This window comes from Plectrocnemia conspersa, unplaced genomic scaffold (genome assembly GCF_051122295.1).
Source record: "Plectrocnemia conspersa isolate PC_06_02 unplaced genomic scaffold, ASM5112229v1 ptg000010l, whole genome shotgun sequence".
In the NCBI taxonomy this organism is placed as follows: Eukaryota; Metazoa; Arthropoda; class Insecta; order Trichoptera; family Polycentropodidae; genus Plectrocnemia; species Plectrocnemia conspersa.
The window spans coordinates 18,211,048-18,237,301 of NW_028277174.1; the positions used below are offsets into that span (position 1 = coordinate 18,211,048).

General features: G+C 29.7%; 1 protein-coding gene across 1 annotated transcript; it reads left to right on the forward strand.

The window, feature by feature from the left end:
• The first annotated feature begins 4,078 nt into the window (after nt 1–4,078).
• Nucleotides 4,079–6,849, forward strand: kek1 (leucine-rich repeat, immunoglobulin-like domain-containing kekkon 1 protein). The gene has a single exon (XM_088194427.1). The coding sequence runs from the start codon at nt 4,290–4,292 to the stop codon at nt 6,336–6,338; it is 2,049 nt and encodes a 682-aa protein (XP_088050553.1). The 5' UTR covers nt 4,079–4,289; the 3' UTR covers nt 6,339–6,849.
• The last annotated feature ends 19,405 nt before the right edge of the window (nt 6,850–26,254 follow it).

Consider the following 26,254-nt stretch of genomic DNA (forward strand, 5'->3'; position numbering starts at 1 on the left):
TCGTTCGTGTCGTGAAATGTCAAAAATTCGAGTGTTAATTTGTCAATTTTAACTTTTGATTTGATTAATCATGATTTGCGAATACGAAAACAATTTAATTTGTAAAGTTTTTGTTTGCTTCATTGTTACGCTGAAATTAATATTTAATAATTTCTGGACGATACTTTGTTAAATATTGGAAATCGTTATAAAGAAAATTACAGTGATGTTACTACTAATTTATAATTAAGTCGTGGCAAAAGTTTAGACGCCATTCCATTCTGTATTAAAATAATACAACGAAAAATTTCTGCAAAATGTTTCTTAATTTACTTTTTGCGAAGCGCAGCAAGGCAATAGGAGCAAAACGCCCGTTTTTCTACGTACACTTTAAAGTTTCTTTGTCGTTTTAGTAAATTAATGTGTTTAGTCGCAATAAAGGGTTGCAGCCACAGCTTCGCTTCTATTTAAAGTCTTTACGGAGCAGCTTGTATATAGAGCCGCTACCAGAAACTCATTACACCATTGCAAGTGAACTATTTATGCCATGCTTCAATGCGACCGCGTTCGTTCGTATTTATTAATTATACTCATGTACACAAATAAAAATTTATGATATTAAACAGAGGTATTTTACTTCCAAATATATATTTTTTAATGTGAAAAACTATAGAACTGAAACACCTTCGAATTGAAATCTAAATTGTACAGCTACGATCCTTGCGAAAATATTTTGCTTCGGAAGGAATTTAAATCACCTGCACAATTTTTATAATGTAGAGATCATTCAAACGACCATTTCAAACAAGTAAAAAGAGAAAGCACCGTCTCGAAACTAAATACAACTATGGGAAGAGAGATCTCAGGACTAAACAAATACGTTACTAATCGAAAATATTGCACGAACCACCTAATAACACATCCGTCCCGATACGATAATAACCATAAGTAACGAATAAAACTACTCTATGTTTGGAAAAGATGCGTGATTGACAATAAATTCTACCCTATGCATATTATTTATTATGGCAATAAATTAAATCGTCATCAAATTTGGGTCAGCATAAAAATCAAATCTCAGTCAGAATTTTATCATAATCATATTATTCAGGGTCAGAATAAATAGCGAATGGTTAAAATAAAAATAGTATATTCAGAGTACTTTTAGATCAATTAAAAAAATAAATATCAAGTTAAAATGTTCAAATTTGGTTGTTATTTTTACAGATTTTAAAGTGTTTAATACGATTAATCCAATTATATAAAAACAGATTTATAAGTATGTGGTCCAATATAATATTGTATATATTATTAATAGGCATCTTTTTGTTTATCGTGTTTTACACAATAATTTTTTCACTAATTAATTAAAAATACATATAAATATACGTACCTCGTGAAAAATAGTGTTTGTAAAACACGACAAACGAGAACATACATATTATTATATTGTGGAGCACATTCTTGCTATGATTTTCTGTACAATTTACGAGTCACTTGAGATTTCGACGAATATTATGATCTTGTAAAATACATATATTATATTATATATAGAACAATATTTTTGTCGCGAGTTTTCAATAAAAAATTTCAATATATCTTTGTTTTGATCACAATGGAATAGTTTGTGAGGAATAATAGTTAATTCTTTATCATTTTTATGCGTATAAATTTAACAGGTTAGGAGAATATAGAAGTATAATAATAAATATTACGAACAGGTAAGTATTATAAAGAAATAAATGTTTTATCTTCAAAAACGTAAGAACTTAATCTTGAAAAATGTAGGTAGTACATGGATAACCAAAACTATACTGTATATGGTTCTTCTCTATCCCTGATTCTTATCACAGGCAAAATTTAACAGATCTGCGATTAAAATTGTGAAATTTATATATTTTACAGTGCTGCTTTCTGTGACTATAAGGTTGTATTTTTTTGGGTGGTCGGTTTATGAGATGTGATTTTCATATTACATCAGATATTATTCTGTCATATTAATATAAAAATCATGTAAAGCCATTAATAGTGAATATACCTTTCATTCATAATTACTATAATATTATATATTCAGTATTACGTATGCGATATAAAATCTAAAAAAATCATTCCTTTACTTTTGCGAAGTCATAGAAAGGATATGTTAGTTTTTTCTTACGATTTGGTTTTACTTTTATATTTTCCCATTCTTTAACATTTTTTTCATTCTTATATAATCGCTTCCACTTTGATAAATTGTGACCTTCTATCGATGTCGAGAACGTCTACCTGGCTGGCAAGTCACAACTTGTTCACCCACTCACGGTCTGTGCGAGATACGACAACGCTTTTCGTACTCACACAAGTTAAGTCGACAATAAAATATATATGTATTATATACAATATATGCACGAGTGTGTTTTGATATGATAAAAAAACTGTTTGACATTCGTCGATGTCTATTGTGTGCGATGATGATGCATAACGCCTTGAACTCGTCGCGTCTTGTTAAAAATTATATAATATCGCGATTCTTACTGCGATAATAAATTATGCTAACAAAAAAAATGCCATACCATTTTATATTTACAGGTAACTAATTTGGATTATACCATTGTATAAGTATTTGAATATTGTGTTATTTTAAAATATTCTTTCATCGATGATAGTAGGTCATTAGTTATGCATGATTAATAATATTATTAGGTAGTTTTGAGTGGAAGGGTTTATAAACGCCTTATTTTTGCGTAAAATAATTTTGATGTAAGAACAAAATCAAGTAATGGCGCAGCTTCTATTACCAGAAAAGTTTGAAATATAAGCTATCTTTGTCGTAAAATTAAAAAATGTCATTAAATACATGGTAATAAATAAATTATGTTAATTCCTGTTATGTTTTATATTTATGAATAAAGTAAATATATATTTAAGGTCTGCGTAATATACGTACATACGTATATCATATTTTGTAATTTTAAAGTTATTTTACCAATAAACGTTTTTAACCATAATTTTTTATATATGTGAGTACTTTATTAAATTACAAAATTTTAGTACTGTACATCAGTCGTTTAATTGATAAAATGTACAATTTGTACAATCAATAAAAATGTACAATCCTTTAATTAATAATGCTTATTGTGAAAGTATCCTAGAAAATGGTTGCATTTGAAGGCAATGTTCCGCTCCTTTAATTTTTTGGTATGTATAAAAAAGGCAAGAGAAGCTTATATCTGAAATATATACATCGCAAACCACTAGTATAGTTCGAATTTGTTATTTTATGTCAGTTTTTATAAATATATTCTTGATATGATTTTTTTTCAGCCGGGCCCCAAGATTTTGCACCCCCCCCCCCTTCCTCGGAAGGTCCGCACGTATTATACATACACAATTATTGTTATTAAAAAAATGAAAATTATGAATGTGAAACATATTGTATCATACATGTTACTTTTAATTATTCAAGTGCAATTAACAAAATATTTTTAGTGAAATGTACTATTTCGTGAGTATAGTGGCCAGAAATAACAAACCAAATGTTTTATTTTTTATTTGAAAAAATTAAGATTTTTTAAATCAGATTAAATACTATTCTATTGACGTTTCTCACTTACACTTATCAATATATAAATATTTTTTTATTATTATTTTGTCTAAAATTTTAATCAGATTAGCTGATTGGTTTTGAAAAACTAAGTCAGAGGGCAAATGGTTAATCTTACAATGTATCAAAACACAAAGCCCTTTTCACGCATCGTTCTTTCACAATTGTACAAATTTATTAATGGTGCATAATTTCGCAGATCTTCCATGCGCACGTTCTTAGAGAGACGGTTTAAATTGAATTGTTGTTAAACTTCTTTTATCTTCCATACGTGCTTGCCGCTCGAGCTCACGCATCGCGCTACATTGTCGAGCGGCACGCAAGTGCATCGAAATGAAGAAGGGTCCGATCGTTTCATGAATGGACGGCAGGTAAATTCCTTTACGAGCCACACACAATACGCATCCCCTACCGAGCGACGCGAAAACCGCGGCCCACACTAAAAAATGTGAGGCGAGTGGTGGGGGCCGCGCGGCCCAATACGCGTGCGCCGAGCTCTGCCACTCTCGCACCACAGTCGATGTACGGTCTCCGTTCGGTGCGCGCGCGCGTGTCGTCACCGTCCGCGTGTTATCGTCACTTACGTCACTTGCGACAACTTTCCGCGCGGCTATGCGGCCCGCGTGAAAGCCAAAGTTTACTCCGCGAAGTTACGCCAAGTTCATCCGCGACATGCTCGTTATTCGCCAATAATATGACGAGCAGATAAAACGGGCCGGCCGAAATGTACGGCCTGACACTGTTGGCGATGGTGATGGCGCTGGTGCTGGGGGCCGCGAACGGTGCCAACCGCGGCCTCGCCGGCTCCTGTCCGGCCGTCTGCCTCTGTAAATGGAAAGGCGGAAAGCAATCGGTGGAATGCGTGGACCGCGTGCTCATCGCCGTCCCCGAGCTCATAGATCCGGAAACGCAAGTTCTGGACATGTCCGACAACAACTTGCAAATACTCCCGAGGGAGTCGTTCATGCGGGTCGGTTTGCTAAATCTGCAGAAGGTCTATCTGCGCAATTGTAAACTGGGCCAGATCGACGATCGAGCCTTCCGCGGCCTCACCAACCTGATCGAACTGGATCTATCCAACAATCTATTGACTGGTGTGCCATCGGCGACTTTCAGCGACGTACCTTTCTTGAGGGATCTCACATTAGCGTTCAACCCCATACAGAAGATCGACGGCGAAGCCTTCGCCACGGTCGGAACTCTAGTGCGTTTAGATCTATCGCACTGCGAGCTGCAGTCCATCGCGCCTAAAGCTTTCGAAGGACTAGAACTATTAGAATTGCTCAAACTCAACGACAATAGACTCGCCGAATTGAGGCCTCGCACTGTTGAAACTTTGAGCAAGTTGCACGGAATCGAACTGCACGATAATCCGTGGGTGTGCGATTGTAGATTGAGAGCCGCTAAACTATGGCTAGCCGATAACAACATCCCTTATACGATGGCCCCGAAATGTGCGGGCGGACCGGCTCGCGCGATCGAACGCACTTTTGCCGAATTACAAGTGGACGATTTTGCATGCAAGCCCGAGATCTTGCCGCTCAGCCGCTATGTGGAAGCAGCTGCTGGTGAAAATGCTACTGTGGCGTGCAGAGCCGGCGCTGTTCCGCCGGCTACGATCACCTGGTATTGGAACGGCCGCTTATTGCTCAACAATTCCGCCTTCAGCTCGTATCAAAAAGTGTACATTTACGAAGAAGGCAAATTTGAGAAGAAATCTGTTTTAGTGCTGACCAACGCTCAAGAGACAGATTCGAGTGAGTTTTATTGCGTTGCTGAAAACAGAGCCGGTAACGCTGAAGCTAATTTTACTCTCCATGTGTCGATGAGAGCCGCCGGAATGGCCACATTAGGCAGCGGACAGATTGCCGGACTGAGTGCAGCTCTAATAGTGTTAATCTTGCTCATATTCCTCATTATTTTGGTGCTGTTGGTGCGATTGAGACGGACGCCGTTCTCTGAGAGCAAAACTCCAGGTCAGTTGGAAGTGGTCACGGCTGTAAATGGCTCAGCTCAAGCCGTTGGAGCAAAAGCGGCTTCTCCGTCGCCCGCTTCCGAAGCACCTCCTTTCGCTGAAAGAAGAGCGCCGAACGAGCTGAAATTCTGCAACCCCGTTCAGAAACCTCCGCGACTTTCGGACATGCCCTACGCCACTAACCATTACGACGGGCACGGAAGCATCGTTAGCGCCGGCGGACACGGATTCGCGTCTCCGACGACGTCAAATGGGAACAATCCCGATTTGATCAACGACACTAAATTGCTAGGAAGCGGAGAGCTGACGGCGCCGTCCGTCGAAGTGACTAATGCTGTCCAAAGACCCGGCAGCGGCGAGTATAGCAGAGAAGGTTGCGATTCTTTATATCCATCTGGACTTTGGGAGCAGTCGGCCATGAGAGACGCGTCTTCCGAGATGTTCTTGGGACGCGTCGGAAACGTACCCAATCAAGGATATCATTATGACGATAAAACGCCAATAATCGGGAACGGAAGCGCTGATGGCTCGCAAGAAGAGTTGGGCTACGCGAGCAGAACGTTTCCTAGGACCCACATAGCGCACAATGGTTACCCGCCAGATTACGGCTTGCCTATGATGGCCGGCGTCGACCAGAAGATCGCACCAGGAGCTCCAATGCCAGCTAAAACTCTAAGGGTCTGGCAAAGGGGAGGAGTGCCAGTTTTACCTCCAGTCACGGCTCTGAAGCGAGCTCTAGCCAACAGTCGCAGCTCACCAGACGAGGGCTATCAAGAAGGCTGCGGAACCGACGTGTAAATATGTTTAAAAGACCAAAGACTATTTATTTACTGTTCTACGGAGTGTTTTGCAGCATATAGACAGTTCCAGAGACATTCAGATGCTGCGGTGAGGCGCTCACACAGTTTCAGTGCTTTTTTTTTGTATAAATCAAGTGAAAAAATACGGTCCGGTTCCCGAGACCCCAGTGATATGTGAACAGGCCCTTATAGGTGTACGGTAGACAGTTATACAATAATATTCGTGTGATATCCGACGGGCGGTCGGCCTCGGAGAGGAGTCGGCTGGACCCGTCGTCTGTACGTAAATAATCTTTGATTAGAAAAACACCCTAGCTAGTTACCTATATAATTTGTGTAAATATACAATTTAAAAAAACGAAGAATAATAATACGGAAATTATGTCTCATAATAATGGATAATATTAGGGTACAGACGTAAACTTGCAGTGTTTACGCAAACGACTGATAGTAAATTTCGTATATGGACGCTTGGAGATTGTAAATATAGTATCGAAGATGAAGAAAAATATAATTTATTTACGTAATAAAAATAATAAAAAAAAAACAACTTAAATATGGTCGCCAAATAATAATATTATTTATATATATATGAAATAATCGAAAGTACCACGATACTTTATATATAAACGATATGATGTTCTAATCGTTCTGTATATAATTATATATATTTCTCCGTTAAATATGATGGATGTTTGTATGAGGAGAGAAATATCAAAAATAAATGTTTTATTATGAACAAAATTAAACATGTTTTTCATTTTTGTTTATTTTATTTTATTTATGTTTATTTTATTATTATGTTATTTATTCACTCTATCTTTAGCTTTCTAACTTTTATGTGGCAATTATTTGCGGTGTATAAACAGAGTGTATTAGCTATCATGTTTAGTGTATTTTTTACTTAAGAATTTTTATATTTAAATGTTAAAATATGATTGATTACTTTATATAATTACTTTTAACAAGATATTAAATAATTGTATATATACGCTTCAATAATTACTTATTCTTGAAAATTAAATTACAATTTTCAGTTAAATATGCATTTAACTTTTTTTTATACAATTATTAAAATATTTTTTATTATTGATTTTTATAGTATTCTTCACTCAATACAATTTATTGAGAAAAAAGTAAAAATTAAATAAATTCAATGATTAATATATTTTTTATTATTAATTTTTATAGTATTCTTCATTTGATACAATTTTTTTTTCTGTATTTTCGTCATAATGTAGTAATTGAGAAAATCGCATTTAAAGCTTTTAATCTAAAATATACATCTACGTAACGTGTATGTATTATATGTAAAATATTATATAAAATTGCCCTTAACTTTTTTTATACATTGCTTGATTTTTTTATTGATTTTTTGTATTTTCTTCATAATGAATATATTGTTAAAATCGCATTTAAAGCTCATATATAACGTAGATGTAATAAATTTGTTCATAAAGCGAAAATTAAATTAAAAATATTTAATAATTTTTTAAACCTTTTTTTATTCATTAATTGATGTATCATATTTTTTATTATTGATTTTTATAGTATTCTTCATTCAATACAATTTTTTTCTTTATTTTCTTCATAAAAAAGTTATTGACAAAATCACATTTAACACTAGTTTAAAATTTCTAAAAAAGTTAATTGTAAAATATTAAATAAAATTTTCCTAACCTTTTTTTAATAGATTTTTATAGTATTCTTCACTAAATACAAATATTACTTCTTGTATTTAATTCATAATGAAGATAAATATTAGATTAGATTTTTCGAAAATGTGACACAAATAAATTTCAGATATATTGATTTTTTAGCTTTTTTACCTTTGATTTTTTATATCAATAAAATACAATAATGATTTTGGGAGAAATATTTATTTAGTCAAAATATGAGTAGTTAAATATTTTATTTTATTTTAGCTCACACTTTTTAGTTTAAATTGGATATTTATTTATTTATTTATTATTGATCATTAAGGCAGTTTTATAAATAATATAAAAAAACATATCTCACCTAATACGAAAATGCGGAAAAAAATAAAATAAAATTAATAATAAATACTAGGCTTTAAAATTATTAAATATAAAGAATCATAAGTTATCCATGTTATATGATTTTTTTTTTGTAAAGAAATCACATATTAAATACTAAAAAATATAAAACTAGTTAAGGTTGAACCCTTTGAATATTTTTCATAAAATATTTAACAGTTTCAGTCTTTCAAACCACACAGGTAGCAAATACACCCTATATATTAACGGTGGAGTGGGTGGAAAATCTAGTATCGGGGTTAAGCGGTAAAATTATGATCGATAGCCGTAATGAAAAATGACCTGGCGTTAAAGCAAAAATAATGCATGAACTGTCCGTTTAGTTAGTGGGTGGCTGGGTGGCAGAAATATTCAGCCTCCTCCCCGCATCAATCACTGCGGACATTTTTATATCAACCCACAAAATCGTATTCAAACAACATTAGCGGACACCTTTTGACCCTTTAACCTGTTCACGTATGAACGTTTTTATTATACACGTAGATTTACCCGACCGAGATACGAACGCACACACGAATAATTTTGGAATATGTGAAAAAGTGTCTGTATGTGTTATATATTTTGGAGAATAATAAGGGTGAGTATGCATTATTTTTTTGTGAAACGATATGCCATATACACGTCGCACATTTTAGTTTCATGTACTATTAAGTTCAGAGTTAAATCATACATACACATATATACATTAATATAACGTTACATGATAAAAAAATATTATAATACATTGCGCATTTTATTTCAATTGCGAAAATAATTTACGCTTACATAACTATGAAAGTTTTTTTAGTGTTTTCATAATAGCTTTCTGTGTTACGCAAATTTACTTGTCTTTAAATAAATAATATCTCTTCATAGCTTAAGTAATAATAATTAAATATATATATAAAATTTTATAAATGATTTTCATTTAGAAAAGGTAAAGTACATATTTAATCATGTATATTTATTTATTGATTTACAGGATTTAATACTTAATCACTTGATTATTGGATTTATGATAAAAATTATTAGCAATAATATTTTTTGCATATAAAAATAAAACCTAATTTTAAGTTGAAAATTATTTTTATTAACGTCGCGCTTAAATAATAATGATCTTAAATATAAATGTAACATTTATGTATTTATTTATACTATTAATATTTTGGTAACTTACAGTCACAACTAATATTACACAATATTGCGTTGCCAAAAATCTTGAGTAATAATCCAAAACGATCAGTTGGGCTTCATTTAAATTATATCTCGTGAATCTTTTTAAACAAATCGTTTATAATATCAGTTATTTCACCGATAATTTGTATATTGTATTCATATTTTATACAACATAGTAAAATATGTATATTAGCTACTTGATATATTAGTTTCGATTATAAAACCATAATAATTAATTTTGAAATTAATAAACTATGGATTTTTTATGTATATATGATACATACATAAAATATTTTATAGTTAAAAACGAATACACGTCGATCTGAAATTTTATGCACATGTAAAGGATTATTTGTTGTGTAATAGAATTATCGCTTTTATCGACTAAATTTTCGTCACAGTTTCTATTGACGTAGCTTGATGTATAATCGAAGAATGGCTTGTATACTTAAAAACGCTTTGACATGTAATACAATACATAACATCGTTAGACATACACATATTCACATTATTCCGCTTTAGTTTCGGGACATTTTGTTCAGGGCTTCTATTAGGCAAATTGAGGAAACGCTACAATTACGCAGTCTATTCATTACATAATACATACTCAAAATCTGCGGTATTCTAATATAGAAATATCCGAATATTTTATTATTTCGCATATTACCTAGACATGCGATGAGTAGCGTGCGTGCGTTTTATAAGTACGAAAATCTAGGCAGAAATATTCAATATTCAGTATATTATATATCTGTATAATATAGAATATTCGCAAAGCTACTATCTATTTTTGTGAAGCACATGGAAATTTTATGAAATTTGAGCATAAAACGATTAAGTGGTTATTTAATATTATTTTTATATAAAAAGATGTTTTAATTTTAACATCAAATTTTCTTTTGTGTATACGTATATACTTAACTTGATTTAAAACATAAATTTGTTTTTTTACGAATTAAATTTATAAGGAATTAAATTCCTCAAAATCTTTCTTCTTTGTATAAAATGATACATAGAAAGTTTATAAACATCTCGTATATATGTATTATATATGATATTTGAGAAAAGGTATGGTAGATACACATAGCAAAAATAGGATTGGGCATCCGTATACGAGTTTTCCGTTTGAGGGAAATAGTTTTTCCCCGTGATCACATAAATAATACATTTTCTATTATCTCAGAATCCCGACCGAATCTTTTCCTAATGGACATCGGATACTTTTATTAAAGCCCGGCTTCGGTGTGAAATTATTTTTCAGATTTCTATTACGACTGCGCTTATGTTTTGTCATCTTATATCGTGTCAACATGCTTGCTTGTTCTGGCTTCTATATTTTCAACCCGGACTAACCCTCATCTGTCTGTCTGACGTTTTGTTGTGATTTTATCCACCCTCTTTCCTCCCGGCCAGCGATCGTATTGGCGTAACTCGATATGTGCAAAGTGAAATCGTACAATTTTCTGTACGTTTTGTTGTATTAGATGTTAGAATGTATGTATTTATGCACTGCATATACATTTGTGTTCGTTTTTTTTGTAATGAATAAAATAAACTTTCATAAAAATATTTTTTTTTGTAATAAAAACTATTCAAATGTAAAACTTGCTGATTTTCAGATTTCATATTAGTATTTTTTCCAATAAGACGGGAGTGTACATATTTTGAATATTTTGAGTTGGATCGTATATTTTATTTTTACAGCCTTATTTTGGATGAATTGCAGTATAGAAAAAAATTTGGTCTAACTTACCGGACAGCCATATGTTAATGTTTATATATTATGTTTTAAATTCATGTGGTAAGCGCATTCGTTTTATCAAATATCGATCTACAGACCGCAATGGCAGCAAGCCCCCATAGAACGAGGTTCAAAAATGTGTTTATTAAATTTAAGGTAGTAGACCAGGTGTAAGCATAGACATTTAACGCTAGATTTCTATTTTACACTACTTTAATCTAAATTAAAGTAGCGTAAAATAGCCTTTCTAAAAAGGCAGTGTTTAAGTTTTTGTTAAAATCAGTCCTAAATACAGTGGTTAATAAATATTTTATTTTATAGTGATTTTAAATTAATACTTTAAATCAGTCATTCTTTAGAAATTAGAACACACATTTTTCAATTATTTAAAAATAATATTTATAAAAAAAATACTAATAGCATATATTTACGAATATTTTGTAATAATCATAAATAATTCAGAATTATTGTGCTTAAAAAATTAGATAAATAACTAAACGTTAATCTTAATTAATTTTATAAATTATTTCAAATACAAAATTTATTTAAAATATTATTGCTGCGTTTGTACGATTTAATTTGAAGAAATAAAAAAAAACATTTTTAGTTTGTGATATTTTTTTATTAGCATATTCTGACTTATCTATCTGTTCGGAACACTGATTTTAGCATTGGCTGAATATTGAATTTCATGGATCATAAATAAATAAATATCCTGAATAAATATCAGTCATAATTACTCACAAGTGTATTTAGTAATTTAACGTTTTTGTAAAATATATGTGTGCTTTATAAAAAACACTATTTCTTGCAGTTCTAATAAATGAGTTTTTTTATTTTATTAAAGTTTATTTCAAAACTAGACAGGTTAATGAATGAGTTAATATTTTATTAAAGCAGTACATATTACACATTTGTACTGCTTTAATGAAATTCAAGTATATACATATTTTGTGTATATTTCTCTTGTAATCAATCTATTAAATTATAAAAAAAACAATTGTATCAAAAAAATATATTATTAGTTTCGATGGACATATTTAAAAAATAAAATAAAATATAAGGGTTAAATTTTAGAACATTTAAAAACATTGAAATAAGAATAGCTTCCTAACAATAAATTCTATTTTTTTTAAATAAGTTATTTTAAATATTATAAATAAAATAAAAAAATATATATTTAATAAAAAAATGTGTATAACATCGCTGTTTGCTATTTTATTAAATATTAGGTTTTTAAATATAATACTTTTATTAGAACCATCTCATATTTAGGATGTTTTTTACATTTTTAATTTATTTGAATTTTAATTTATTAGTATTTTATTCAATAATTCTAAATAAAAAATGATAACTAAAGAAAACTTTACAGTTATTTTAGTCATTTGCTTAGTCATTAAACTATATGAGTATTTTTTATAAAATTAATTTTGGCTACAATTAATTGCTTAAATCTATTAAAATTTACAACACCGTTGTTTTAAAAATTCACAGCGGTTCACAAATTGCCTTTATGTGGCATAATTGCCGTAATTATTATGCGCTTTTAACTATTTCGTAATTTGTATGGCATACTTTACGTCAAATGTGCCTACTTAAATTTTATTAATAAACCTCATTGATCTTAATGACTATATATCAAATGTCTTACTTTGCATAATGATCAAAATTTAATTGATTTATAATTGGTGTGTTTTTACCAGCTATGTAAACATACATATAATATATTTGTGGTTAGAATACCATAAAAAATATTATAATACCAAATAAGCAACGATAATATATTTTTATTTTATTGTTATTGATTTGAACTTTACTATACATATGTATCCATATCCATAAAAAATGTCATTATTTAAATCTCAATACAAAACGTCCTCTTGCGTCACACGAATGTGTATGTGGAAATCAAAGCCAAGTTGATGTATTCAAAAGTTTGCCTTTTATAATATACTACTGCGTGGGTAGCTCAACCGAAAAACGCCATAGTTGATATTTATCGCTATGCAGATATTTACATACTATAATAACCGCGTAAATCATACGAATAGCTTTCTTGACTTTTAATAAAATAACAGTGATCATATTAGTATGCTAATAAATAATGAGCTAAAACACGATTTATGAAAAGTTAAATATATAATATATAGGAATTACACCAATCACAATATTTAAGATTTTTTAATATATATATTTTTATTATTTGCCACAAGTTTATATTTTTTTAAATATTCAATTACAATATTACGTAACATAGATACAAGGCTTTTTCATAATAAAATGAGTATTTAACTTATATGTTGTCTATTAAATTACACCTTAATTAAACACAAATAACTTAAATGTGAAACGTTATATGTGTACCAGCTGTTAATTTAGTTCCAATAATAGTTTATTACTCGGGCAATATAGAAAGCGTTCTGAAAACGTTACGATTATTATACGCCAGCTTAGCACAATTAATCATTTGCATTAGTGAGTTATCAAAACGTCGTTTGTTTTAACGTTTATTCATTAGTTTGTGTTCGTGTTTCTGACAATGAGCCCTTAATCGCAATAAACTAGTGCTTATCGCTATTCTATTGTGTCGATGAGTATGTATGATTAATGATTTTATAATTATACAATTTTGTTGCTTATTATACGTTGCTCAGTTAAGCATGTATATAAAAACATATTAAATCAGTATACTATGTATACATACATATAAATACTAGAGTTGTATGTTTAAACATAAATTTCATTCAAGCAAAATTTTTGACTTTGTTTGAATGTGATGTTATATTAATAATATATTTTTATTAATAGAGTTTTTGATTAATTATTTTCGAAAAAACAACTAGATTTTATTTTTAGATCAAAAGATATCACTAATGTTTTTTTATGTTTATATTTTTTGTAAACTAACTTTGACATTAGTATTGCTTATAAGTTTTGAGTTTTCGTAAATTAATTATGAAGGTAGAGTACGCTCGGGATAAGGATGGCGGTTTGTTATTGTGTGCGTGTACATGTATATGAGAGGGAAAAGCGATGTAGCGTGTACTTCGTTGTCTCGCTTTCTCTTTTAAGGACAGTCGCTGATTCGTCAACGCTCGTATTCGTCATTAAAGTGCAGTGTGGCACAAAAGTTCGATCTTCTCTAGTGATTTATTTTAAATAATTTTGTGTTGATATTGGTTTAACCAATATATGCCCACTGTCCCATGGGTAGGTCACTAAGCTCGTGCCACTGTATTTTATTTATTAATGAAATTTTAAGAGAACAAAATTTCTTGGGCATATCTGGGTTAATTGATATCAAGGCTTCAAATATACACTGTAAGTTATTCGTTCTCTTACCCGTGGATTAAAATATTTAAAAAAAAATTCCATTATCCGTACGTTGTTGGTTGTTTTAAACTATTCTCTGTAAGGCTTAAAAAAATTATTATTCTTTTCGTTGCGCCAATGATAATTTTTTAATTTATTCAATGAATTCTAATAATTTAATAGAATCGTCGAGCCATTAAACAATCTGCAAATTATTTCTTTCCCCATTTTATATCTTTTTGCTTTTGAAGAATGGCTAAAGACTTCATTATTTTTTTGACTAGTGAAAGATTTTGAATTTTGCAAATATTTAATTATTGACATCTATGTCTGGTTTCTTCGATTATATAATATATTTTTAATTCTCCGTTGAAATTTCCAACTTAGCTCAGATGTATGCATGTTTAATAAAAATATATTTTCTTTTAAAATAAAAAAATTAAATATTCTGAGCGAAATTGTTTTGAGCCACACAGTTCACGCACACAATAACAAACCGGAATCCTCATACCGAGCGTACTCTACCACTTTTAAATTATAAATTAATTTATAAATTATATAACGAATTAGATTTTATTAAATATGCAACTATTTATTATTGGTTAATTAAATTATAACCTTATGTATAATTTAATTTTATAAAAGTGTATATAATATAATGTCAGTTTTCGTATTTTAGTATTCTTTGAGTTCCTATTGTATTTTTATTTAGAAGGTGAGTATTATTTAATTGGTAAGAATCAGAATAACTATTAGAAAAATAGTGATTATATAAGATTAAATAATCACCGTTGATGATGATCTCCTGATGATGCCAAAAACATCTTAGGCGAAATATCGAGAACATTCATAGAACATGAACGTGAGGATAAAGCACTTAAATATTTATTTATATATATATATATATATATATATATATATATATATATATATATATATATATATATATATATATATATATATATATATATATATTCTCAATTTTCCCCTGAGGATGGCCGGGCGAATCTGGCCGAAACGTAGGGACCATGATTCCACACGGAATCAAAAAAGTACGCGGAGTTATCCGACTCCTAGAAATATTAACCAAATATTTCTCCGCGAAAACGCATTCAACCACACACATATATATATATATATATATATATATATATATATATATATATATATATATTTTACTTAATGGATCTATCTTAGAAGAACACTTACGCTTTCGTTTTACGTGTAGAAGAATATTCAACTAAATTTGACGAGCATTTCATTATTTCGCCGAGTACCCCAGTCTCGATAGATTCTTGTCCCGGTAATCCCCAATTCCGAGCGTCGCTTTTCTTCGCTGAAGAAAATTCGTGGAAATTCGGTTCTGCAAAGATTGTCTCGCTGAATATGGGAAGATTTTTAAAATCATATCAGACCGGCTTTATGCTGGTGAAATACGATTCAGACAGGCGGTGAAACAAAATTATGAGACGGGACTAACGTTTTCTTGTTATACTCGATTTTTTTCCCTTCGGTTGGCCGTCGTGATAAGAATTTTCCACCCCGCCCTGCGAATTCCCTTTCGACGATTCGAAACACGTAATAAAATATTCCGTCGTATGAATTTTTAATTTTTTGACTGTCGACGGATGAAAATTAAAACAAAAACGTTTATAATAGAGCGAGCAGTGCGTTTAAATTTTAACGAGCGCTGCTCCGGAAGCGTTACGCATGTAAAATTTATGTATGTGTGTATATTATAACTAAGGGGCGATGTACCAATATAACTTCTAAAATTCATGTTTATATCCCTGTTGTTCTTTTTTAAGAAACAAGTTCAATGGAAACGTAAGACTATTTTAAATAAACTTTTTAAGGTATCTTATATTATGGGCATTGCTGCAAAACTGTACTTATAGATACTTTTAGTGTACTTTTATTGCATAGCGATTTATTCAACTCTTATAATATTCACTCATAAATAAAATTAAGAAGCGCTGAGGTCTGGTAAGTGTTCCGTGAGATGATTTCTTACAAAATCACCTTTTCATATAACATTTATTATAATTTTAGTCGAATTAGGTATGTTGTGTACTATTATATAAATATTTTGCTACTCAATCTTATATAAAACATTATTAGTCTTTTAATTGCTAAATCCTTTAATTGTAAAGTTAAAAAACTGTTGTTGGTATTCAAAAGTAAAGTTTGTTGTTTGTACAATTAAATTAATTGTGCACATCTAAAAAAAGGTAAACCTAATCGTAATTAAAATTATATAAAAATTAGTAACTCCGATCCCCCAGACAGGATACAAGGGAAAACATACTTAAGTCCATATGGGATTTGAACCCAGATGTTTTAGTTCAGTTCAATAGTCAGAGACTTATACCACTCGTCTATCGTGCTGGTCGAGTTGCTGGTTTAGTTTCTCAGCCAGCTGATGGATAGTTTAAGTAAGATTTGCTTCAATTTCTGCAGTCAGGACATCATCGTTTATCTTTGCCGGTTTCGCACATCTTGATATATTTTTTCTCGCTCAATTTTTTTTAAACCTGTTGCTTAGTTATTATAGTACTCGCTTTTTTACTTTACAAATATAGACACTTATTAAAATCAATAAAATCTATACTAAGATTGTTTACTTTTTTTATTTTTGTAGCATAATACACGATATCTAAAAAACTAAACTCTTTTGGTAATATATAATGCAAGATTTAAGAATAACTCGTATTTGTACATGTAAATCGATTTATAGCATAATTAGCATAATAATATGCAATTAGCATATTTATGTATTATACATATACTAATAGTTATCACTATTGTAGATTTTATTTTTTTTTAATTCATTTAAATATTTAAAGTAATAATTTTATTACTAAATGAAATATTTCAAGGGGGCACAAATAATACATAATTAGATACAGGATTATACATTGTGAGTAAGCAATTATAATATTTATGAATATTTATTTAGTATAAAAAGTGTTTTTTTAAAGCAATGAATGAAAACATTACTATTTTTACATGTGTCACATTGGATGTTAATACTCATTATTCATTTTAAATTATTTCAAAAAGTACAATTAAGAAGTCCAATAGTCACGAACTCTTGTAAATTCAGAAGCTGAATTGTAGCAAGAATAAAAAATATTCCTGTACACTAAAAATAAAAATAATGCCTTTAATTAAAGTAAAGGAAACCTAATCACATAATTTTGTATCATGCCCCAAAAATAGGGTCCGAATAAAGTGAAATTCGCCAGAGCAGGTGTTAATAATCCGTGGGGCAAAGTTCGACGCGGCCGTCGTAAAAAGCTCGCCCATACACTTGCATATAGTACATATACATACATATAATATACACTCTCATTTTCGTTTAGGAAAAACTTGGGACCTCGTACGTCGCGGTTAGTTGTCACCGCAAATGAATATGTCGTGTAGACCTGGGAGGGCCAGAGGACACGGAAGGTCCATTTTTTGTCCTCGATCCGCACTTTTTGCTTCGACCGTCCCCGGAGAAGATTTATAACGAAACTTCTACTACGATGTAGTATATAGTATAGAATAGGTTTAGCAAATGGGGCGCGATGAAATCGGACGGAAAGCCTCGGAAATTATAATGACGACCCACCGCCATCATCATCATCATCATCATCTTATTCGTGGGTCCCTTTTAAAAAACAATTAAGGGTCCAACGGTACGCAATTGTCAAACGAGCTTTGAAAGCTCAAAGGGTATTCCGGCGGCGCGATTAACGTAATGTGACAACGAGAGTAATCATAAAACAATTTAGATCCTTATTTTTTTTTTATTTTTTCTTGTTGAAAGGAGGCGGTACAAAAAAGCTTATTTACATGCTTGTTGACTGTGGAACTTTTAGAAAATTTTCAGCGTTTGAGTTGAAATCTTAATTATTTACGAAGGACGTTTAGTGGAGTAATTCCATTTGTCGGTGAGTTGCGAACAAAACAAATGTTTATCAAGAGGATATCGTAAAAGCAATTTCAAATTATTTCAAAGTGGAACAATAACGGAGTAACGCAACAATAAAGTTTATTTTCAAAGCTTCAAACGTATACAAATTATTTGCAAATGTTTTGCTAATGTAAATCTTTATGAAATTTTCGTGAGAAATATGTTCATGTGTATACTTTTTATGTATTATTTTTCAAAATATTTTTTTTAATTTACAATTTAACAATGTTAAAATATGATATAAAAAGTCCACTATATTGCTTTAACTGCAATATACGTATATGTTTAATATAATGTCATTATTATTGGTTTTTGTAACGAAATGCATCATAGATGGGAGGGCATGTATGTATATCGCGCATTTTTTCTATATATCTTTTGACCGTAAATAATATCACATTACGTGCACGATAGTGCAGTGGAATATCTGACTAATTCCTAAAAGACATGGGCTCCAATATCATATGAACCTTAGTGTTATCTCGCGGAAGAATATCGTTAAGATTATTTAAAATCGAGTTAGATCGACAATAGTAATATAAAGTATTTTATAAATTTTCTGACAATGAGCTTCTTTGACTCATATAAAATATCATATACATACAATATAAAACAATATTTAGAGGAGAGCCCAACAAAAATGCGAGCCTTTTTACTGTCAAACATAAGTACTGTGATGTATTCTGTTGCAGTAACATCATATTTACATACTCATATAAACTCGTTTCGAAAGGTATGTTACTGCCATAGTCACGAGCTACAAATAACTATGCTTCGATATGCAGCTTAGCAGTATTATTACTAGCATTGTGTCTTTTATTTTTATATTTCCATATTTTCAATTTTATTACATAATAAGAAACCCCCAGAAATAATATGCGTAAGAAAAGCTAGTTAGCTAGTTAGTGCTGTCATATTTTAAGTGTCGAAAAACATGATTATGGCAGGACCATGGCTGCTGAAAATAATATCTATCTCTAGCATTTATTTAGTTGTTCATTATTCGCACTGCTATTTCGCACGAGTGGATTAATAAATAAGCACATCTTAAAAAATACAAAGTGATACTAAAATTTAAATATTTTATAATACACAGAGTATTTATATATTATATTTTGACCTATTTGTCAGTGGTGTTTATTTTAATACAAGTCAAAGTTATTAACAATCCAATGTTGAACTATGTATTTAAGATGGACTAGGGCTAACGCAAAGAGGGAAGCGGATGCTTTTTTGGTATTTTTTGTCTCGATTGGCGTTGCTCCTCGTGGTTTATAATTTGTACAACCTCTCGTGTATCCAAGTTTTAAAATCTCAGATTCAAATTCTTGATGATGTTGTCGGAAGGAAGTTTAAAATATACTTTAAATTTGTTAAAGTTTTCGTGCTCGCCCACTATTCGCTGTAATGGTAAATCAAGAAGATTTTGAGGTATAATTACATTTGTTGATTACAGTCTGATATCTCACTGGAATTTTGGTGACTGTTTAAGTTTAAATAAGTTGCAATAAACTTTACTTGTCATTTGAACCGTGTGATGCATTGCAAGATGCCAATCTTTTGGAACCTCTGAAAGTCACTTATAAGATGGCACTTATTGGCCTAATACCGATAGATGGGCTTATGGCGCTTTTAAAGCATAATCAGTTTTATTCTCACGTTCCGTTGCAATAAAAACTTATAGAAATGCTTTGGTATATGTTTTTTTTTTATTTTGCAGTTGACTACTGTGGACATGCTACTATTTGAACTTTACTGACGTACAAAAGTTTAGCTTTTTTTAAAACAATAAATATATCATGGGCTTTAATCGACTTGTGAAAAGATTTTACTTATGGTTTAATTCTGAATCCACATCTTTACAAAGGCTTAAGTAAACTATATGCATATGATAAAAGATTAGGCTATGCGACTAGTTTTATTTTAGTGAAATTTAAATAGTCAAATATATTTAAATATTGCTTATTTACAGCTTGGGTTCTTCTCAGACTTTGTATATGCATCTTAAAAATAATTATAACTGAAATGTGTTTAAGACAGTAACCAAAGCAGTTTGTGTTCTTTTAACATTTTAAACGGAATATATATTAATTATTATAATAAAAGTTATTCGCGTTTTCCTGACACTGCATTATCTGTAAATTATTTTATAAAATTAACTTTGAAAGTAAGCTCCTAAGTTTACGTTAAATTGTCGACATTCATGAAAACTTGTCTACTTTTGAAATTGAAACGTTTAACTCCGTGAACTGCTTCTTGCGAAATTTTAACTTTTACGTTTAACGCCACACGTATATTGCGATATTATCTGAAATTTGTCGTAATATTTTATCCCATTTTATATGTATGATTGCCTACAATACTGACACGATTTCACGTAAAATACAATACAAATAACACTGTAATTGCAATGGATGACAATTAAAATATTCAATTATGCAGTAGTGTATAGATTTAATCTAGTGCTGTAATCGTACCGCCGGTAAATGACACAGGACTCACTATTATAGATGATAGATATTTGAAATGTAATGATGATGATAATATGACGTGTTGAAACTACATAAAACATAATTTTTAACAAGTGAAAAGAACAAACTTGTGACAGTGTAAAAGTTTAATTGAATATACGTGTCGAATCCGATTGTTGCGTGCCGCTGCACTCTCGATACCGGAGTGTGTTGCACGATTAATTAATTAATTTATAAAGGTACTATGTGCGTGCCGAAAAGGTTTTTAAGGAGTAGTTGTTTTTTAACAGTGTATTTTTTTGGCATAGTCGAGTGTAATTTTTCGCACACGCCATACCGCGAGTTTTCAACAAAAAATAAAAGAACTAGGCTAAGGCACGAATTGCTTACACGCATACCTAAGTAATGAGAATTTTCTTTCGAACGAAAATTACACCCTTAACGGGGGTGACCAATCGTCGTTAAGATTAGAGCTCAGATATATGAATTAATGAAAGAAATAAATATATAGTAAAAAATATATTTTCCTGTAGTTGTGGGTATTTTAGGAAACGATTTAGAATTAATTTAAGGCTCTGTGATGTGTTATTTATTATTTAAAGGCTTGTAATTTTAATTGCTGCTGATTAACAATTAAAATTTAGAATCATTATAAATAAACAAAACGATAATTTATATTTCTTATGAACTACCATAAATGTTTAATTTATATTTACACTTCCTTCAAAAAAAATCACATTTGAAGGAAAAAACTTTTTTATACTTTTTAAATCACAGATAAAAAGACATACAGCTTGTACTTATTATAAGCATATTAAATATAAAAAAAATTGTCATGGGCCGCATTAGGAATTTAATATTTATTTTTGACTACATATTACTAATGAGTCGATTACAACTATACATTTAACACAAACAAATAACAATATTATATTATCCAAAATGAAAACATTGAGCTTGTTTATTTGATATCAGTGCAGCAATATCTGGTTTAATAAAGAAAGTAGCAATGCAAACAGTATTTTAAAGGTGCTCGTCAAAAATTTTTGATTAAATTTTACTTTTTGTGTGCTTCATACGGGAAAAAATAAACGTACTCTTCAAAAAAAAGTCATAAACAAGGTATATTTTTAGAGGGGTATTTTTTATTATGCAGTTATTTACTTTTGTGAATTTAAGAAATAGATTTAAATAAATAATTCTTTAAATAGCATACCTGATTTTAAATCTATACATCAGTTAGTTCGCTAATATATAGATGTCAACTAAGAGTAGAGTAGCAAATATTAAATAATAAAATGCAGGTTCAGTTTCTGAAATTTTTATACTTCAAATACTAATACAAAAATTTAATAATAAAAATACTTTTATAATCATGTAATAAAAAAGCAATAAAAGCTGCATATTTTTAGCTGTTTACGTGATTTGTTCAGACAGTGCTTCGAAGTGAATTAATTTACTGTTCTTATTCTCATATAGTTACACAAATGGTTTAACTTTAAATGCCGTTGCTGTTTGAAACATTGAATTTATTAACTGATTTTCATCTTGAAGATTCAGGTGATTTAAATCAGCAGTGATATCCACTAGAAATGTTAAATCTGACATTTTTTAATTAAAGTGCAGGTTTTCCTTTTGAATTTATGACTAGCGTAATTTTCTGCAGTAAATTAGTCTTTGGAGATAGTTACCAGAGGATTTAGCATTTTAAAATTATTGGTGATTTTTGATTTTTATTAGATATGTGATAATGAAGATGTTTGATATTGTCTATTTTAAACGTCACTCTATTGATGTAGAATGCATTGATACTTCCTGAAAATAAAATTATTGACTTCTTGCATCGGTATCAATTAGTTTCGCTAGTCTTTCTTTTATCCAACCATCAGTTACTACCTATATTAAAATGTCATGTTCAAGCAAAATCTTGCTAATGTTGCTTTTTCTGCATAGTACAAATCTGAAAAAATCATGCTTTTAAGTGTACAGGTTAGTTCTTTAGTAATATAAAATTGTTAAGATTAAGTAAGGTTATTAAGTTACAAAAGAAATTAAAAATATTTTTTTTGCGTTGCAAAAAATATGTTTCATTATTCCAACAAAAAATAGTCGCCAGTTTTTTTTTTTCAAAAAATGGTCTTTTGTCATATATTTTTTTTATTTCACCAGTTTTATTAAAAAAATATTTTTAATCCATGCTAAAGAAATATTCAAGATATTGGAATTCGTATTATTATTTTATTTTTGAACAATATTGATATATTAGTTAGCGCTTGCATAATATGAAAATATAAATTATGAACTGTTTCATTATTATGTCTTTCGCCATTGTGTATATTATAAAAATTTCACAAAACGTGTTTTTTTTTGATAAAAATTAAACTTGTATGAATATTACACACGCTGCATTTTTTATATAGCTTCGTAAAAAGGGTTGATCTGTGCCAGATGTTTGAAAATATGCATGATTTTTTAAAGCTTCTGAATAGAGGTCGGAAGTATTTGAATGGCAAAAAAATATTTACAGTTTTCCTAACAACTTATAATTATCGGAATTGTTAAAATGAATTGGTCTAAATAGAGCTACGCCATAAAATTAGTCAATCATTAAACTAAAATTTTGTTTTTTAAGTAATCCAAAAATGTTTTTTATTTTCATTTTGTTCAAAATATAAAAAACGTGAAGAGAAACAGCTGTTTTTAACAATTTTCTTTACCGTTCGGGTATAATATTATATGTTAGCCTGAAATTCCTTCGTAGCTTGACGTTCTTTAATCAATCGAAGTAGATCTGATTTGTAAATCTGATTTAGTTATTGATTATTCGCGTCTATTATAACAATATATTTACCATAGTATACTGTATTATTATAATCACATATTATATATATCATATATTTTTTTATTTATTAAAATTTATAGAAAACACTCGAGAAAATCGAAAAGTTCAAATGAGAATTTAATTTTTTTGTGAAATAGAAAAACACTTACATATTAAAAATAGTAAAAAAAAACTATTAAAATGCATTTAAAAAACAACAACAAAACTGAAAACAATATCAGAAGTGTATGAGGATAAAGTAATGTAACTTTTGCTTGTAAAAATTAGATAAGAAAAAAATCAGATAAATTTATGAAATCTAACTATTACTTCACATCAATTAATTTATTTGCTTTTTTATGTATATTTTATAATTATAGAGTAATCTAATAAGCATGGTTATTATTTTATTATATTTTTATAAGATAATTGTATGTATAAATATATAGAATAATATTTAAAACGTTTAACACAATTTTAACGCTCAAGTATAACACAATATTTTCATATGAAATATTTTATAAAGTGAATATATCACAATATTTTCATATGAAATATTTCAACAAAATAAATTTCAATTTAAAAGCTTCTTATATAGGTTGCGTTCCCTTGCCACCTGATTGTAAGCGACTAAGGTTGTAACAGTTAGAGTTTCAGAGTAAGCTCACTAGGGAATGGATTACAACGCAGGTGTTTTCTATTATGCGTTAGATTGTATGTATGATACATACAATCTAACTATCTTGCGACATTTTCAATTTTTATTATGCGTTAACTATCGTGTTTTTGTATGAAGTTATTGTCATAATGACTTAGCTTGACTTTGATAGTAGAAAATCTCAGTAAACTTTTCTTATTAGTAAATCTTTCAAAATAAAATCTAGAAAAAAATAATATATAATGAAATAAATAATAATTTACATATAACACATACATTTTAATTTAATGTGTGTTTATTCTACATAATATATTTCACATAATGTTAGCTAAATATTTATTATATAACAAATTGTCTTTTTTTTAATGTTGGGCCTTTAACCTATTTTATTACATCTTGTTGAATTTTTCAATTTCAGTTTATTAGTATGTAATGTAATGTAGTATGTAACTTAAGCAAATGTTGATTATTTTTTTTTGATTATTTATTATTGATTCTTGATTGGCATAAAAGCTCGCAATCTATTCTATGAACAGAATTTCACCACGATTTTTCACTTTTATCGAGTGCCTCCATTTGTCAAATCCTGTCATGGGAATACGTACAAATATAATATGTACTATGTATTACAAAACAATATTTTTTCTTCTCTTTGGTATGTATTTTGCCAGATTTTTTCTCTCTTCTACATCATAAATAACGAGTTATACGGTTTTATTCGTGACGTCACTGGATACGAAACACGGATCCGCGGAGCAGAAAAGAAATATGCTTCGGCGACTTTAAGTAATGCTAACAATTTTTCATGCGAACAAATATCAGATGATTACGCCGATTTTAGTTTTCCTTTTATATGCTCTTCGTTGTTCCCTTTCATGTATTTATATACCCTTTTATATTCGCCTCAAGTTGATACTTATTACACGGCCTTTATCCGGATATTAAATTTTCTAGATTTTCCTTATATACGCACCGACAAAATACACAATTTATTAAAGGACTATAGACATCAAAGCTAAACAAAAATGAAAGTAATGCGTAGTTTGGTATTCGCTAATTCATTCAAGAGAAGTTATTTTCAACCTATGAACAATATTTTCTGATACGTCCTATAAAATTACAAAAAAGCTCTAGAATTGCGCTTGTTATGTTTAAGAATGCTATTCACTGAACAGTAACGATCGTTCATACAAAATATTTTTAATTTAAAAAATTGAGAAGCAATGTTTAGAAATTGCAATTTAATTGTTGCATATATAATTAATACAATTTATTTATTGTTCTTATACAATATTTTAGTATTACATAATATTTAAAATTCATGAACAATAGTTTTTATTTATCAATAAATATTTTATTTACAAATATCGTATCTATAGTTACGATGTTTTTAATTAGCTGCTGCATACCTGAACGGTCGCCACTTCCATTGTTAAAAACCGTCATTCGTACACAATGAACAATACTGTCATTCTTAGAACGTTTTCAATGCACCTATTCAATGGAAAGTGCTAAAATGGCACAGTAACGTTTAACAAATCTCAACAGGTAATCAACATGAAGCAATGTTTACCTGTGTCATTTGTAAAAAAAATTAAAGATTCTCAAACTTGAATATTTTTTAAATGATGTAATATTGTAATCGCGGGTCGTATAAATAAAATATGTTTATTTAGTTAGGAGTTTTAAAATTAAAAGATTAAACTCAATGCTATATGGTCTAGGTAGTAAGTGTAAA

Excerpts from the sequence above, each read along its gene's own strand:
- kek1 (XM_088194427.1), top strand. The coding sequence starts at position 4,290 with ATGTACGGCCTGACACTGTTGGCGATGGTGATGGCGCTGGTGCTGGGG.